Raw genomic sequence first — 18,271 nt, 5'->3', positions numbered from 1 at the left:
CATGTATGGATGAAGGTAATTAAGAAGATGCTTTAAAGTTTATAACAGTAAAAAATGTCATATGGGGTGTGCAAAATTCCAAACACAAAAAAAATAAATGTTAAGCAGATTTCCTCTACCTATTACGGTGTAAATAATTATGATACATAAATTAGTTCTTTTCCATTCAAATATCATCTTACTACTCGATATGTGCTCTTTTTTTTTTTTTTTTTGCTACTTAGTAAAAATGCACAGAACGTCTGTAACCCAAAACACAACCTCTGTAAGTTTAGTTCTGATTGGCAGCTGCCTTGACCAATCAATGGGATCCATTCTGGTGCTAAGCCCCGCCCCCACGCGTCCCACCCCGCCCCGTTTTGATCAGAGTAGCCTGTATCCGATTTTTACAACTCAGCGCTTCTAACCAACTGCTTCATCCGTTGCTGACTTGCGACGATGCGCCCGGTTCAACATTTTTGATCAAACTGGCCCTCTGAGCGGCTCCAGGGCTCAGGGCAGTGGCATGGTTTGGAGAGGATGGAAACGGACGAAGTGTCGATTAGGGAGCAACTTTTCCACAACCGCGTCCGAGAGACGATAGTAAGTAAAGCTGGGCTAAAAGTGAAGCAACCGTTGGTTGACGAGTTAAAGGGGGGGGGGTTCGTCACAGACAATATAGCGTGCTGTCTTTACACATGCAAAAGGTCACGTTGTTAAAATGTTTGTATTATTTATCTCTCTAAATTACATTTGTTAAACCTGATTTTTTTTTTCTTTCTTTTTTTTTAGTCACGTTACAAGACAAATGCAGCCATAGTAGTATTGCATTATTGTCTGTTTTTAGCCCTGTGTGTATAATTTTCTGCAACTATGCTGCCTGCTCTTGTGTCTGACTCGGCTATGTTTAAAACCACACCTCATGTTTGAACTTCAGACTTTGCAGCTCGTTCTGTTCAGTTACAGCAAGGCAGAGAACTTTAACCCGATACAAAACATTCAGGTCTCCCTGGACAGATCCAATCCTGAAAGCTGAGGCGTTGTCGATACACCAGTTTATCAATAAGGACAATGTTGAACTTGCAGTTTTGCTCAAGTTTGTTCATTTCTGTCAGGCCTTTGCGTCCCAAGATATGAAGGGATGAGCAAAACCTGTGCAGTTACGATCAGACAAAGACGTATGACCATTATATAATGTTACAGAAAGAAAATAGCAACAGGTAATCTCTTTGGAGATTATCTCAGCATTTATGGATGTATTAATTAACTTTGATGATAACTTTGTGCTTGTCATGAATAATCTGAATAGCTGAATGATTAATAGCAGAAAAAGCCAAATCAAAATTTGTAATGGCCTGATGTGGCATATTATTTGATCAAAATTTAGTAGTGATGCATAGAAATACATCAAGGGTTTGTTTCCCATAACCAATTTCCAAAATGCAGCTGACTTTTCCAAATCCAGGATGTCCTATAAGAGGTTGATTGTTCAAAACCATTAAACAGAGCAACTTTGCTGCAATATATTCATCTTTCCAGGTATTTACTGAAGTCCATCCATGGTCATTATCTGACATGTATTTGTAAAAAAAAAAAAAAAAAGAAAAATGAAAAAAATAAGAATTAGAAGAAGAGCAAAGTTTCACCCGAAAATTCTTCTTAAATGACTCCAAGTCTCCTGGTACGTTCATTGATCAAAAATATTGTGTGTTTCAACCCATGCTCAGAATTATTAAGGTGAAGTTGACTGTAGTAACACTTAAAATGCTGAGAAATGCATTGGCCTACCACTTAAGTTATTTCTTAGCAATTCAAGTGTTGCCGATGTCTCCATCTTATCAGATCTTTGACCCGATCCATGGACCCTGAGAGTTAACGAAGTTGTGCCAGAAATTCTTTGGATTCAACCTCAGAATTGTAAAATTCCAATTATCAGCCAGTGGTTTTGCACAAAAGCTGTACAACATATTGAATCACAGTTGTCATCACAACAACTTTAAAGAATGTTTTTAAATCTTAGATTGATCTTAATCAGTATTATTATCCTGGTTTTCAGCAACAACATATTTTTCTGAGATGTTGCGGCTTCGGCTCCAAATAATTTAGGTTTTTTTTTTTTTCTTGCACTGTTAAAATGGACAAGAACCGAAAGCTTCTATTTTTTTTACAGAAGCTAAAATCATATCATTTATGATTTTTAGTTAAAATTTTATCAAATAATATCACATTGTTTTACGCCTTAATTTCTAAATTGGGCTAACTTTGTAACCCATATATGTTTTTTTTGTTTGTTTGTTTTTAAGCAAACGTAAACTTTAAACCAGATTTTCAAATCACAACATTTAAACTCTCTTGGTCTTCATTCTACTTAGGACTGGCCTGAGATATTTACACTATAGAGAAATTTGGGGCATTTGTCAATGAAATGCAAAGTATTGATGGAAAGTGACATGCGACACAAAGCAGTTCATGTCTATAGTTGTACTCCTTTTTAATCACCTCTTTGTTTGCTGCTTCAGATTGTCAGCGACCTTTTCCCCTCAGGACCTAATGCTATTAGCTGCAGGCGAGCCGTGAGTGTCTAGCACATCACTTTCTGACAGTGCACCCTCTCATGACAGTCAGCTGTCCCAGCGCCTGGTGACACTAAGACAAGTCCAAGTGACAAGCTGTTTATGACAATCACTTGAAATTGTAAAGATATGTTACATTGGCCAACATTTGCACTTTCCTGGAGAAGTCTGCAACACTCGGGAGAAGTTAAATAATAATTAAAAAAAGAATATTATTCCAAGTTATTAAAGTCTCATCTGCACATTGTGTAACTTCATAGGGTAGCAACAAAACATTTGCAAAAGATTGACTTCCAGTCCTGGCTTAGATGGACATACGGTGGTATGGGAAACTGGTTCTGAGGTCTTAAAATTCACAGTGAGACATTCTGTGTAGAAATGATGCATGCGACCTCCTTTAGGTTGAGAGGAGAGGTACAGTCTGGCCTTTGTTGCAAAAACAAAAATATAAATTAGTGATGGTAATTTTATGCGGGAGGATTAGCACATGTCACGAGAGTAACGTTAAAGGGAACATTCATGAGAAGGCTATAAATGCTGAATCAGCTCAAATGCGATTATTTGAGAACGCTACATAGTATTGCAAGATGTTGTCAAGACATGTATTGCTGTTTTGGATTTCATATTATAACTTAAAAATATAGGAGACCCTCTTTCTTTCTTTGTGAAACATTTTGATTGTTTTTTTATTTTTGACAAATTCTCCGTAAATTAAATTTACTTAGAAAACAGGCAGCTGTCAAATGTCTGTTTCACTGACTAGTAACTTCAGACATTTTAGTTACAGTATTTTCCTGATTTCCCCCACACGTTTTTTTTGATGGTTTCACATTTTAGTAAATTTTCTTATTTTTTTCCACTGAAAGTAACACTTAAAAATAATCTTTAAAAAAACAATCTAACCAAACAACCTGACATATGTAATTTATTTGATAGATTTTAACCTATGTACCATATTTATCGTTTATGCAGATATTTTTTTTTTAAATGTCTGCTTTTCTTTCAGAAAATTAACAAATTGGCATAGTATTACTACTGTAAATATTCCTCTAAATGGGTTTCTCCCTTTTGAACATTTTCCAACACACTTTTGATGGTTACGTCCTGTTGAAATGTTACATTGCAACTCAACAAGCGGCCTAGTATGCATGCTGCACACCAGTGTTCAGGTTAAAATAATAATAGAAAACAAAATCCTTGGGAAAATGTTGTTGCTGCCAAATATCTGTCTCCACTCTATCATTGTAAATCACCCAGACTAATAACATCTAGCAAATTTATGCATAACTGACATGGAAAAAGAACAGCCTGTATTTGAGGATGTGCTGTGCTGAGAGCCCATGCTTTAGCCTGCATCCTGAGCCAGGAAGGATCCATGTCTGGCTGGGTAAAAGGTCAAGGCAGAATCCTGCAGGTCAGAAATAGGATGCCCTAGAACAATGTGAGTGAACGGTCCAGGGAATATTTGGAAATATTGGAAGTGAATGGTTTATTTCTAAAGTAGATGGTTGCACAGAATCTGCCAGAAGGCTCTGGGAAGTGATGTGTAATGGATGACCATGTAAGACTGTGGCACAAACAAAATAAAGTAAAAATTATTAGAAGTTTGTATTTTAATCTGTCCTTATTGACAATTAGCTTTACTAACTAAACAGCAGTTTGCGTGTTTTTCCTCAAGAACCCAGATTCTTACCTTAACTCTTAGATTTACGAAAGGCAACCCTAACCCTGTTCCTAACTGACTGAGGTTGAAAGCTCAAAAGAAAAAAAATTAAGCAACTTTCTGTAACATGTGCAGCTTTCCTGTTCTCTGCAGCAGCCTGCTCAACTTCACGAGGCAAAACGACCACCACTCCTAGATTTATCCTACCAAAATCTAGGACTGTGTTGTAGCACCTGGCTTCTCTCATAACAAATACTGTTGCCTTATTGCAGCTTTTGCACTTCACCCAACTTTTCTTTCTTAAACACTTCAGTTATACTGGAAAATCCAACATTAATTCTTTTTGCCAACTTCCTCCTCGCCTAAAAGTGTTGTTGACAAGATCTAGCGCTTCAGTATGGTGCATTTATTATCAGAAAAGAATTTCATTTCTAGTTTCCATCTTGCAGGTCACCTTTTGGGGACAACAGACTGAAATTTGTCCTACTAATATTTCCAGCTAATATTTCTGCATCTCTAGGAAAGTAAAAAGTCACAAATTTTACCACAACTTAGTATTATTAAACAGGGTTATGTTACCTTTTGGAGCCTGTTTAATAAATATGCAATGAATTTTCAGGGTTGCTAGTCAAATCTAACTGTAATGTGACTCATTGGAAGTTTTAGTCTGACACTCTTTTGGCTATGAAGATTTTTCGTATTTTCTTCAAAGGTTTTCAAGTTTGATCCTAAATGATCAAAATCATTTGGCAGATAATCACAAAAGCAGAGGAAGTAGATGATCCTGTACTGATATTGATTATGAAAAGGTCATGCTCTGATACACTCCCCTCCATGCTAAAAACCTTAAAACTGTCTTCAACGTGGCTTCTGTCTTTTGACACCAAAGAAAGATGTGTGTTCTCACCAACAAGAGCTGAAAAGGTTTTATTCTACCTGTTTTATTTCTAACCTAACACCCATCCTTTGTTCTCTGCTTTTCCTTATTGTCGGATTAGCCTCTTACCAAATTAGGCTGCATTATTGAAGAATTTTCAGCCGGAGCGGATTAGTTGTTGTATAGGGTGATTTGTTGTTGATATGCAGTTTGTTTGTTGCCACCCATTATTCCTGCTTATGACGAGAAATTTCAAATATTTCTCAAAAGAAGAACGCTGATAGCTAAATTCAGTTTGCTTTATTCTCAGCTTTTCTCCAGCAAGAAAGAACACTCAGGAAGAAGCTGATTTATCCGTTTGTTGTTGATCCAGATGAACTGGATCAACTGTCCCTGTGGGATAAGTGACTATTTTTCACAGAAATTGTACCCGCCACTTTGGAACACCTGTTTTATTGCATGTTAACACTGAATCAGCCAATCACATGGGAGTAATTTAATAGATTTATGTATCCATTTGTGATGAATGCAACTCACTGCACTTTATGAGGAGCATCAGTAGGAAAAGGAAACTGGATTTTTAGCAAGTTTAAACATGCCATGGTTGCTAGTGCAAGTCTGGCGTGTGACTATTTCTGAAAATCCTGCTCCAAGACCGAGTTTGTAATGTATGCCATGCACAACCATCGCTCAGGTTTCTAGATAATGCTCTGAAAAAGAGAAAATATGTTGTGAGTCACAGCTGTGTGCCAAAAGAGAATGGACAGACATGGTTTGAGGTGACGCCTAGATACTACAACCAAGGTATACCAAATAAAATCTGAATGCACAAAACATCGAAGCTGGAAGCAGATGGACTACAGCAGCAAAATGTGTCCTGCCTTGCGTCAATGTTTATAATGGCGAAGGCTGTTGTTGGTGTGGCTTCGCCCAGCAGAATAAAACGGAGTCATAGTGACCTCAAGCAGGTTTCTTCAACTGTGTTTTCTGTACTCTATTGGCCTCTGCATTCACCAGATCTCAGTTCAATAGTGGAGCTTTTGGTATATGGTTGAATGCGACGTTCCCATCAAAGATGTGCAGTTGGTAAAAATCTGTAACAAATGCATGAAGCATTCCTGTTGATTTGAACAAAATATGTGATGAATTTTTCTGGCGTATTGAACCGTTCACCACGAGGTCTAGCAATGTGCACCCAATAAGATTGCTGGTGAATGTATATCATGAGCTTTTTATGTAGAGTACCAAATCTAATATTACCACCATGTGGGCTTTATTCTTCACATTTATGTTGAAGTATTTTATCTTACCTAGGAGAGCATGTCTGTGCTTTTTTGCTGTTATTACCCTATGGGTAAATATGTAAATCCCGTTTTGCATGTTGAACTCCTTTTTGGCACCTGTTTAGAAATGTCATCGTATTGCAACATTACTTCCTTTTTCAATTTGCCCAGCATGTTTGTTCGTAGATTACATGTGGTTCCTTAAAGCTGTGGTGAGGAATAAAAAATAAAAATTGTGGGGACAAATCAAACAGCAAAAATCAAAGTAGCATGTTACAATGCATAAATAATAAATTAGTCCTGTGTAGTCAGTTGGTTGTTGGGGATTAAAAGCCTCTTCTGCAGTCATTTTGTAACTTTAAAAGGCTTGAAAATTTTATTAGAACTTGTAATTAATTGAAACTTTATACAAGTGTGAGGGTTTTAGCAGACCCTAAGGCCCTAGTGTTTGACGTGTTGGAAATTTGCCAGACGACAGATTGCTGGTTTAACCTAAATTTGAATGAATGCAACATCAGCTGATGACCTTTACTCTCTGCAATAGGGGGCAGGGTGGACTGTTTCTCACTGGTTTTAACCCATCTGTCTCCCTAAGTCCCTCTAATCCAAGTAAAGGGGAACTATCCCTTCTGAGCACTGGAACCCCATTTTCTTTGAGTAATCTTTATGTAAGACAAAACAGTTCATGTTTTCAGCTTTTGCCACCCCGTCTCTTGTTTCCATCTCCCCCATCTTGTGATTTACATCTTTCTTCAATGCCTGAGCAAAACTAAATGGTTAAAAACGGGTAGATGTCTTGAGCCGCAGCTGTTCTGACAGATTACTGGGGGTACATTTTCTGTCTTCAAACTCGTGCAGAAAACACTAAGTTCCTTTTTGTTTCTCTCGTGCAGATCTGTGTCCTCTTGTTTACGTGCCTTTACATGGTGTGCTACCTCATCCTCACACACTTCAAAAAGACTGCCGAGTTTATCACAGGTGAGTTCGACAGTTTCTGGATGTGAATATGTAGTTAAGAGAGCTCTGTGAGTTGGCTTTCAATCAACAGTTCACTGAGAACTGCCTTGAGGAAAACGAACAATGTTGACATGCATACTGATTACACTGAAGTTTTGGAATTTCTTTCCACTGAGTGTGTTGGCAACATGTTTTCGTGCTTGCATAAATCCTACTCAGAAACTCGCTGTTTGAGTCAAGAGTTTGTTTTGTTTTTCTGTTCTGCTTTTATAGTTGTTTATTGTTTTGTTCATTGCCCTTTCCTTTCTTCGCATGTATGCACATTTAACAAAGTTTGCCCGTTTCTTTTAGGACCCTCACTAACGTCACACTCTGAGCTTTGATTTGAAAAGCCTGGAGATATTGTTGAGGAGACGTTTGCTCGGTGTGCAGCAAGCGGTTTAAAAAGGCGGCGGAGTGGTAACAAAATGCTACAAGATAAAGTTGAAACCTTAAACTCGTACGAACCTTCTGGCAGGGACAAATGATTGTCACCATGAGGCTAAGAAGAAGACACATGTACTGCGAGATGACAGTAAATGCGTCGGCACAACTATTGTGTGCTCAGGCATATTTGGAAGCCCTCTTGTGCTCTGTTGAGCTGATTAACATTCGCTCAATCCAATAAAATGTGAGTCCATTGGAAGCAGATGTGGATTTTTCTTCAGTTCTCCACTGTGGCTGGGCTGCACCCTTGTAGATGGTCATTTCTTCTGCACATTTTTATTCACATTCTGTGCATCGGTCTCCTTCTGCTGAAGTTTGTCCATCAACAACAAGAGCACAGTTCTGCCCTGCAGCTATGTGACAGTTGTGCAATCCCACAGTGCAGAGAATTTTATGACACCCAGAACTGGTTCTTGCTCCTTGGGTTTTACTTTGCAACAGAACATCTGTGACAGCATTGCCAAAAGGACACATTATCACCTACCTGACTAAGAGTAGCACTTAATTCGTTTCAGGTGCATAATAAAAGGTGTGGAGTTTTTGTTTTTTCTGCTTGTTATTTATAGTTGTAGCCAAATGTTTAAGGTTGACAGAATTTTGTTCTTCACAAATTGTGTTGCTTCAGTGTTGTAAGAGGTTTTTCCTCAGGTGTTTCCATGGTTTTCTGATGTTCAGTAAGAAGCATTTCAGTTTCAGAGGTTTTGTGAGATAAACACTTACTGACCACTATATTAGACATACTTTGCTAGAATCAAGTTGTTTCTCTCTTTTGCCCCCAGAACCTGCTTGATTGTTTGTAGTGCAGATAAAAGGGGGAAAAAAGTATGTCTGCAGTTTCTGAAATACTCAGACCACTACATACTCTCAAAGTCATATAAATCTCTTGTTTTTGACATTCTGGTTCTAAATTTGAATTTAAAATATGATTAGTTAATTTTGCGGTTTGTTTTAGCAAGCAATTGGACAGATGTACCCAGTAATGAGTGTGCATCAAATTCATGTCAACCTTTCGTTTTCAAGATGACCTCAGAGTCTTGATGTGACTTGGGGGAGTTCTCTTGCTTACGAGTCTGGAACTTGGAGTTTTGATCCCAGTCACTTGGTTTTCACTTTCACCTTGGGACTTTTTGGATTGATCCTGAATTGTTTGGTAAAGTGACTCCTAAAGGGTTGAGTCGCAACTTGTCTCAGGATTCTTTACTGCCTGGAGGGCAATTCTCATGGGAGCATTCACCATTTCTTTCCTCTGGAGTGGATAGTGGCCAAAATTTAAGAAAATTTTATTTTATTTACTGTTAATCACACTTCATGGTATCACTTTTCACAGCAATCAAGACTCAATTCCAATTGAAGAATGAAGCTGTACAGTTCTTAAAAGATGAGATCTCTGTAATCTTAAACCTTTTGGATGTGACTGTACCTTGGTTCTTTTAACATAGTTAAACCAAATGTTCAGAATGAACAAAATGTTCCAAACAGGCCTGACCCCTGGTCACACCCTCTCTGAGCTCAGGGAGAGGTTTGCTTTCTTCAGCGTTTTGCGTGCAGTGCATGCTCGCATGCTGCTCCAGGAATTTTTTAAGCCATCATATAAAGTGTTTGATTAAAAACTTCTTGTTCCGTTTTTTTTTTTTTTCTTCTCTCTTAAACTCCTAGTTTCAAAAAGTCATATTGGAGAAATGTAGGGAAAAAAAGTTCCGTTTTGAAAAAAAAAAACACAACTTGTTTTGTTTTTTTTTTTCTTTCAGATGATATCGAAGATGCTACCGTCAACAAAATTGCGTAAGTGCAAACTTCTAATGATTAACTGGACAGCAGCTACGTTGACTGTCACTTTGGATGATTGCACAAGTAGCAGTGACTGGGACGTGATTGGCGACCAGACGTCTTTCTTTTGATTTATCGCCTTGTTATATGGTTGCCTGCGTGTTTATTGCTTTTGGCAGTGAACATCCAACATCGTTGTCACTCTGTACTCTGCACCTTCATTTTGGATGTTTGTATTGTGTTCAGTTTGGCTTTGCAGAGACTGCTTTTGCTAGGCTGAGGCGAAACACAAACACTCATGACTTATCTTACTGTTCCTCCTCCCAGGCTCTGGCTGTGCACGTTCACCCTCTCTGTCGCAGTGTGCGCCGTGCTGCTTCTCCCCATCTCCATCCTGTCAAACGAGGTTCTGCTCACCTTCCCACACAGCTACTACATGGAGTGGCTCAATGGCTCTCTTATCCACGGTATGTCTCACTGTTTTTGTTCGTCCGTCCCATTGAAAATAATTAAGAACAGTCGGGCATCACAGTGCTACAGGATCAGTAATAACATTCACATCAATACTCGACTGGCCTGTGGCCCAGCAGATAATTAGCAATGCACACTGTAAGCTCAAAGCTGTTCGGTCCACCCTGAGCAGCTGTGTAAAGTCAATGTGAGCTGTGTGTTTTCTGCTTTTTGCTTTGTTGAAATTCTGTTTTAAATATTTCACATTGTCAGTGGAATGGAGCCTATATCTACTCTTTCAGTACGATGCCACATAGTGGTTGATGGAGGGAACTACTAAAATGTTTTATTACAGTCGTAATTACTAATGAATGTTAACACACACACAGAATCTTTAACAATGATCTGTTTCTCTCTTGTCAGGGTTATGGAACCTAGTGTTTTTGTTCTCCAACCTGTCCCTCGTCTTCCTCATGCCTTTTGCATATTTCTTCACCGAGTCAGAGGGGTTCGCTGGATCCAAAAAGGTAGTTTATTTTTTGACCTGTTGACCTTCCCTCTTTTCTCTCACCCTCCATTGTCTCTATTTCTTTCTTGTGTCCTACCTTATTTACTAAGACTGTGCAATTTTTTTTTACACCTTAAATGTCTAAGAGCCCATTAGAAACCTGATTTCAAAATGAGCTTCTCTCAAACTGATCTCCAAACAACTCGTGTTTCTGTGTAGGGAGTAATGGCGCGAGTGTATGAAGCTGTTGTCCTGCTGATCTTGCTTGCGCTCCTTGTGCTGGGTATTGTGTGGGTGGCATCAGCTCTCCTCCATGACAACGTTGCCCGACAGAGCCTCTACGGTGAGTCATTCTCATCATACTCTTATATTCCTCATGGGCTTCACTGGAAGTGTTGCTAATTGTTATTCCCCCCTCTTCAAACTGCAGACCTGTGGGAGTATTACCTGCCATACCTGTACTCTGGGATCTCTCTGTTTGGAGTGCTGCTGCTTTTGCGTTAGTATACATTGAGCACAAATGCCAGACATATTGAGACAGAGTTGTGTCACTCCTGTGTACTAATTTGTGTCTTCCCTTTTCAGTGTGCACCCCGTTTGGCTTGTCTCGAATGTTCAGTGTTACGGGTAGCCTGCTTGTGAAACCTCGGGTAAGTTGAGCCTCTCCGCAAAAATCAAAACCCGAAACACGTACCTTGGTTCTGTCAGGTCTTTAAAAACCTTTTTGCTCTCTATAGAGAACAAAGTATACATGAATCAGGGTCTACAGTATGCATTATTTGTTAACTTGTGCTTAACTGAAGCTCTTGCTATAGTTGAGCACAATGTTTTCTAATCAGGAAGTACGGCTTACCATGGCCAGTTTTCAGAAACGTTTGACAAAATTTAATATAACATCATAATTTTACTTTGATTTATTATATTTCTCTACTTTAAATGTTATTGCACATCTATTCAGAGTATTATTTCAGAAAATTACATGAACAGATTCTGATGTCCCACCCTAATTGATCCGTCCTGTGTTTCAGCTTCTGGAGGACATAGAAGACACTCTGAGCTGTACCGTGTTTGAAGAAGATTCGCTCTTCAGGAAGCTGAATTGTAAGTCTCTTGACTGTGATCACTACCCTCCTTCATTTCCCCGTGGCTCGACTCTTAAAAGATTATTTTCTCCTCCTTGCATGTCTGATTGAAGGTGGCAGTCCATCGTGTTGGGTCAAGTTGAACATGGAGGCCATGAGAAAAGAGTACCTAGCAGTTCAGAGCAGGCGTGTCGCCCTGGGTGAGGCTGACGAGGCTTTCTGTCTGCAGAGTTTCTCCCACAGCATCAACATCACACTGTTTTTTTTTTTGTTGTTTTGGGTTTTTTTTTTCCTTTTTGTTTCCCCCAAAGAAATGCGGAGGAAGGCGTCACCATGGCAACGAAACTTGGGCTATCCTCTGGCGATGCTTATCCTGCTTGCACTGACGGTATGTACAAAGAACAGCGCTGCATTCACGAGTTCTACAGTCACTCCTCGTTTTGTGACCTCTTCATGACGGGTTGCTGCGTGTGTCTCCAGGTGATGTGTGTGCTGATGGTCTGTTTCAATGTGTTGGAGCTGCTGCTGGATGAGACAGCCATGCCCAGAGGAATGGAGGTCGGGGTTCTCCTTTGAAGGCACCAGAAACATTTCCTGTTTTGTTGGAAGCGTACAGTCGGCGGCTTACAGTGAGGATTGTTATGTTTTGTAGGACCCTCACCTGGGAATGGCCTCCTTCTCCATGTTCGGCTCTCTGGGCGCTGCAGTTCAGGTGGTCCTCATCCTGTATCCTTTCAACACAACCAGCGAGCTGTGGTGTGCTCAGCGTTGTAGTGAACTTTCTCGTAACACATTTGAAATAAAAAAAACAGGTCAATTGTTATCGTATTGATGGTAGGGCTCCAAATAATATTTTTTTTTTTTTTTATTAATTATTTTATCGATTATTCTAATCAGACTTTTAAATATAGGCACATTCAGCAGAATTTTAATTTAACCACATTAGCTTTTTTGTGCAAAATATTATAAATACATTCAAATATGCAAATAAACAAATAATTTTATTGATTTTTAAGAAAATATAATAAAAAAAATTAGAAATGTTGTTGCCTTAATTCCAAAAACATAGTACACTTGAATATTTATAGTAAAGGATGCAATTGCAGCTAAAATACTGTATGAATCTGTTCATTTTTTTTTTTTTACATTAATGATAGCAAAAGGTGCTTAAAAATAGTTTTTCTCTCTTTTTTTGCAGATTATGAACCAGGTGAATCTAAAAATGCCACCCGAGGAGTTCTGGGTAGAACATAAGGTTATGCATCTTAAATGCAAAATGTGTATATTTTTTGTACAGTTTTGGCTTAATTGTTGCTCTGTGCTGTTTCAGTAAATGACCATTTTCAGAGTCTGCATACTCCAGTTAACAATTAACCGATTACTAAATTAGTTGACGATTTATCAATTTACCACTATTAATTCAATTAATCATTTCAGTCCTAAATGATTAAATTGTTGCTGCAAACTGATTTTTTTTTCCAGTTGATGCATGCATTAAGATTTATTCTTGGAACAACACATTAAGAACTTGTCACCAGGTTTCTCACACGTTTTCACCGTAGTCCTTAAAGTAAATTGCAGCTACCTGATGGTGTCCTCAGTTGTGGGTTTTTACAGCTCTCCTCTCTTCTGTGGCCTCCTCCCTCGCATGAAAGACACTAACCTCACACAGGTAAACTGCTTTATGTGTCTGAATTTAACAGGGAAACTGAAGATGTTTTACCGTTTCCTGGCTGTCACCTCTGAAAATGTATGCTCCTTTCAGATCATTGCAAACTGTGTTTCGCTGCTAATTCTGAGCTCTGCACTGCCGGTGTTTTCACGCACACTTGGTAAGAACATACATATATACAAATATTTTTTTTTTTAATGAAACTCTTGATGTTTGAATGTGCGGTTAATGTTGTGGCTCTAAAACATTTTGTCTGAGTCCTCCCTCTTAAGGAAAAAATGGGTTAAAATGAATGTGTCATCTCATCCTGTTACCATGGAAATACTGATTGCTTGAATGTGAAACTCACATTAGGGTTGCAACATTGGAAGACAATATATTTTCGTTTTCAAGCAGATAATAGGGAGCCTTATATCTTTGGTGTAGTTCTCCATTTTTACATGTTTAACATTTTTACTGTATATCATGTTTTAGGTCAGGTAGGATTGCCATTTTTTTTCTATTTGCTGAATGTCTGACTAAGGGGAGAAAGAGCTTCCTTTTTTTTTTTAGGCAATTCTTTTAAGAAATTGCAAAAATAATCAATTTACTTGCAGTTTTAACAATGACCACAAGAGTGCACATGTATTTCATGATTCCTAGCTCTGCAGCCGAGCCTGTTGGTGTAACTTTTTTTTTTTTTTTTTTTTTTACCTCTGCTCCTTTCCTGTAGGGATCACCCGTTTCGATTTGCTGGGAGACTTTGGTCGATATAACTGGCTTGGGAACTTCTACGTGGTCTTCCTGTACAACATGATGTTTGCTGGCCTCACCTCCGCCTCCCTTACAAAGACAGTCACCTGGGCGGTGCGGAGGGAGCTCATCCGTGCCTTTGGTTAGTCTGTGTCTGCTTTAAATCCTTACGTACAGTGGGATTCTTTTTTATTTGCATCGCATGTATACCAAAAGCTCTCGTTTTGACTCCTCTGACCAGAGCTTAATTTCTCTGCTTCTGCTGTGTTCCTTACATGGCTTGTTGCAGATTCTCCCACCTAAGCTCTAGGTCTCTGCAGCTCTTCCAAGGTTGCCAGCTGCTTCCCTGGCTAATTATCTCCTTGCTTTGCTACCTGTCAGCTTAGGTTGAGGATCATGTCTCTGTAGATTAGCAGGTGGCATCCGAATTTTTTTAAACTTTGGACGATTGGTCGAAGGATGCTTTGTGTCATTTTCAAAGGATTTTCAGGTATCAGGGCCACCGAGTGCAATTTTCATACCAAGCTTTTTAGATTTTTATTTGTAATATAGGTAGAAAATCAGTAGAAAACGATTTATCAGTTTACATCAGCTTCATAATTTTGCATACAATCCCAATGAGGATATGTGGAAAAAGTGGTCAAAGCAGTTTTGCAAAGCTCTGACTTTACATCTGTTTTATCGTCTATTTTGTGGGGAGGAGGGGTCTGTACTCCACTCTGCTTGCTGCACTTTAATAGCTACACCATAAGCTCCCCACCTTTGGCCCCATTTCCCGATGGGCTGGTCTCTCTTCCTCAGATAGAAAGAATACAATTCTTTCAGGAAATTGTAAAGGGACAAGAGGAGAGTCGGGTCCATTGGGGACCTTCAGGCACACCGCCCTAGACCCCTTCCATTATACACACACACACCATCGAAATCTCCACCCAACACAAATAAGCAGTTGGAGCATGGGCACGTCAAATCTACACACGCGATCCCCTTCCTCGCCGTGAAGATAGCATCTGAGCAGCACAGGAGTTCTGCTGCAGTTTTCCATTGCCTCCCGAATTACTTTTGTTCTGCGAATTCTAGATCTTAATTTTGCTCAGCTTTGCTAATTTAATCCTGCTTTAATAGGAGTGGCCATTCTTTTTCTTTTTCTTTTTCTCGCAGGACTCGACAGGCTGCCAATAACTGTGTCACGGTCTACCATTCCTTTTAAACTCCTCCTGGCCAGTGGGCTGTCTAAAATCCAGTGACCTTTTTTTTTTTTATTTATTTATTTTTTACCACTCCTAAGCACTGGCTAGTCTAACCTTTAAAGGCCGAACCACTTTGTGAACCAGTGATTCAAGCCTCCTCCTGGCCGTTGGACAGCAGAGCCTTCCCTCTTTAAAAGGACGGGCAAAGACGAGCCTCTCCGTTCTTTACTCAGCGGGAACACAGCATCTTGGTGTGTTTTCATGAGCGACACGTCCCGATCGAGAACTGTGCTGCTAAGTGACTGCAAGTTGAGCATTCAGTCCAAGTCATCTTATACAAGACTGCGTTGGACAGCGCTGGACAGCGAAGAAAGGATGGAAGCCATATTGGGAGTACTGCCTTTCTGAACAATAAAGTCAGCAGTATTTTTTTTTTTTTGTGAAGTGAAGCTGTGTCATGAATCCATCTCCCCCCTTCAGGGTTTTCTTGGTACTCCAGTCAATTCCTTGCACGTTACACAACCTCTGTGAAATTGGGACTCTTCTTTTGTGTGGGTCTGGTTTTCTAACAGGGTTTTTACTGTAAATAAGTACGAGGTTGTTTTGTTGGAGGAAAAGAGACTTTGTTGTTGTATGTATGTCAACCTAGAGGTTACACAGGGAATGTGTGTGTGTGTGTTTTTTGCTGGTTTTCCAGGCAAATGGGAGCATTTTGTGAGTGTGGCCAGAACTGTACTATTTTGGGGAAGAAAAAACAAGAAATGTGTCTTAAACGTTTCTTGTTTAAGAAACAAGAAAAGTTTCTTAAACAAGAAACTTTTCTTTTTCTAATTGTTCTAATGTAAACTGTTCTAATGTAACAGTTTACATTAGAACAGTTTTATGTAAACTGTTCTAGTGAGGAATTGCTGCCTTTACCAATCAAACTGTGGATCATTAAGAATCTGTGTGGGATTGTGCAATATTTTATACATAAAAGCACACTTTGAAACTTTACCAAAAGTCATTTTAGAACCTATTTGTTTATTTTTTTTAATTTTGTTTTTGTGTTTGTTTTTTTTGTTGTTCTTTTATGTTAGAATTTTTAGAATCCTATTTTTTTTTTTAATGTTTTTTAATAAAGAAACCAAATGTGACCCTCAGGGCTTTCATTGTTTTCCAGAATGGTGCAAAATTCCATAATCTCAGCATTATGTCATCATCTGGTGCGTGTTGGTGATCCTGTGTGGCTGCTTTTGCGCCTGCATCATCAGCAGCTTATTTTCTGTTGGTTTGACCAGCAGGGGGCAGTGCATCTCAAACGCAAAAACAAGTTTTGTTGGAGATTGTCCTCTTCTATGTGTCCCACCGTTATGTACACGAACCACTACGTTTACCCACCGATGTTGTTCAGGGAATGTTCATTCTTGCTTCTGAAACAGAAGGTGTCTAATGTTTTCTATTTATAGGTATTTGGGTTTTATACGTCACGTTTAAGTCATTGCTCCATAACTGTGAGGTGATGTATGAGCAAATATTTAAAGTGATACTGCAACTTTTTTTTAAAAAGTGTTTACTTTAGAGGCCTCTGGTTTGGCATTCCACTTTTTTTCATGTTTTACAGTGTTATGAGCGTAAAGCAATAAAAAGGAAAATCTTTTGATTTTTTTATCTTTTTTGTGTCCCTTTTGGAAACACATCAATATGCCTTTTTACTGTAAGCCATGCCTTTGATGCCGTTACATTTTATGAAGTGTATCAACGCTGTGAGCAATCTGCTGCGGCTCGTACCGTGTGTGGGTGTGTGTGTGTGTGTGTGTGCCCTCCACCCTTTTGTTGCACTTCTTTAATCAGCAGCAGAAGAAAGCCATATTTTGGCCCCGTCTGTCAGCAATGTCCACCCACGACGCCGCTGTGGCCGTGGCCCACGCTTTCCCCGCTCTGATGCAAGCGCCAGATAAAAACCCTTCAAATCAAGAGAGGGGACATTCACTCGCATTAACTCCTCGTCATCCTCCTCTTCCTCCTCCTTTCGTCCTTTCCTCTTCCTTGCCTTTTGTTCATTTCCCGTCCTCCCGTTTTTTTCTTCTTCTTGAAGTCTGTTCAAGTCAAGCAAACCCAAAGTCTGATTAATTTCTCCCCTCCTTTCTTTTTTCTTTGTTTGCATTTGTTTTCTTTTGTTGGGTGCTTTAATTAAGCTCATTTGTTTTGCAATTCTGCTTCCTTTTGGTTTTGAAGCAAATGAACTGAAATGTCGCTGTAACATCAGCGCTACATCTGGAGGCTGGTAACCTTGTGGGGAAGTGACACGTAGGACAGATCAAAGGTGCGACCTTTGCCAGAGTCTAGAAGGAGACAGAGATCTGTCTTTAACAAAAGATGTTGACAGGTTCATTTAAAAGAAAAAAACACTCAAAGAAATCTAGTTTATAGACAGAAATTAAAAAGGTACTTGTCAATAAATTAGGGTGTATATATTAGCACACAGGTAATCAAAACCCCAAAGTTTTGCTTTTTGGAAAATCAAGCCAATTAAATGTTTTTAAATTCAGAAATAGTGCTACCAGATGGTGATTTACACCCTGCGAGGAGGAAAACTGCCACAAGGTTATTGCTGAAGAAGCTGGCTGTTTGTACTGCATGTCAGTATCCATCCATCCATTTTCTGTACACCCTTGTCCCTAGTGGGGTCAGGAGGGGTGCTGGTGCCTATCTCCAAAGAAATATCATGAGATGCTGCGACAGACTGGCGACCTGTCTCATGACATTTTTTATAATTAAGTGGAAGAAAAAATACTGTAGAAATTGGATCACAAGTTACAACCACATTAAAGAGTTAAGGTGCTTCCAGTGCTGCAACAAAGGCACATTCAGGTGGATGTGAGCTGAAGCTCGACCTGACCAGTGTCTAAAATATCTTGCTGTTGCTCGGTGGCCCCAAGTCCTCATTGTTGAAAGGACGTGTGTAAAGAGCCAAACACAGACAGGCTGCTTGTCTGAGTAAATCTGTGTTTTGCGTTTTGTTACAGGCAGCAGAAATGTTGCATAATGTATGCCACTGGTGTTTTGACCCATC

The 18,271-nt window shown here is 39.3% G+C and overlaps 1 protein-coding gene across 1 annotated transcript; it reads left to right on the top strand.

Moving 5' to 3' along the window:
- The first annotated feature begins 377 nt into the window (after positions 1 to 377).
- Positions 378 to 16,858, top strand: lmbr1l (limb development membrane protein 1 like). The gene is made up of 17 exons (XM_014469646.2): positions 378 to 582; positions 7,269 to 7,353; positions 9,567 to 9,600; positions 9,913 to 10,052; positions 10,459 to 10,562; positions 10,763 to 10,886; positions 10,974 to 11,042; positions 11,129 to 11,193; positions 11,572 to 11,644; positions 11,739 to 11,825; positions 11,937 to 12,013; positions 12,106 to 12,183; positions 12,278 to 12,351; positions 13,207 to 13,297; positions 13,391 to 13,457; positions 14,010 to 14,171; positions 15,188 to 16,858. The coding sequence occupies exons 1-17, from the start codon at positions 520 to 522 to the stop codon at positions 15,271 to 15,273; spliced, it is 1,479 nt and encodes a 492-aa protein (XP_014325132.1). The 5' UTR covers positions 378 to 519; the 3' UTR covers positions 15,274 to 16,858.
- The last annotated feature ends 1,413 nt before the right edge of the window (positions 16,859 to 18,271 follow it).

The sequence above is a fragment of the Xiphophorus maculatus genome, chromosome 1 (assembly GCF_002775205.1).
Source record: "Xiphophorus maculatus strain JP 163 A chromosome 1, X_maculatus-5.0-male, whole genome shotgun sequence".
Taxonomy (NCBI): Eukaryota; Metazoa; Chordata; class Actinopteri; order Cyprinodontiformes; family Poeciliidae; genus Xiphophorus; species Xiphophorus maculatus.
The sequence above is the reverse complement of the archived record's forward strand: the minus strand, read 5'-3'. Positions and strand labels throughout refer to the sequence as shown.

Bases quoted from the DNA above. Each gene is read 5' to 3' on its own strand.
- lmbr1l (XM_014469646.2), top strand. From the start codon at position 520: ATGGAAACGGACGAAGTGTCGATTAGGGAGCAACTTTTCCACAACCGC. The intron at 11,194-11,571 runs GTAAGTTGAGCC...CCTGTGTTTCAG, and splicing joins GCCTGCTTGTGAAACCTCGG to CTTCTGGAGGACATAGAAGA. The intron at 12,014-12,105 runs GTATGTACAAAG...GTGTGTCTCCAG, and splicing joins TTATCCTGCTTGCACTGACG to GTGATGTGTGTGCTGATGGT.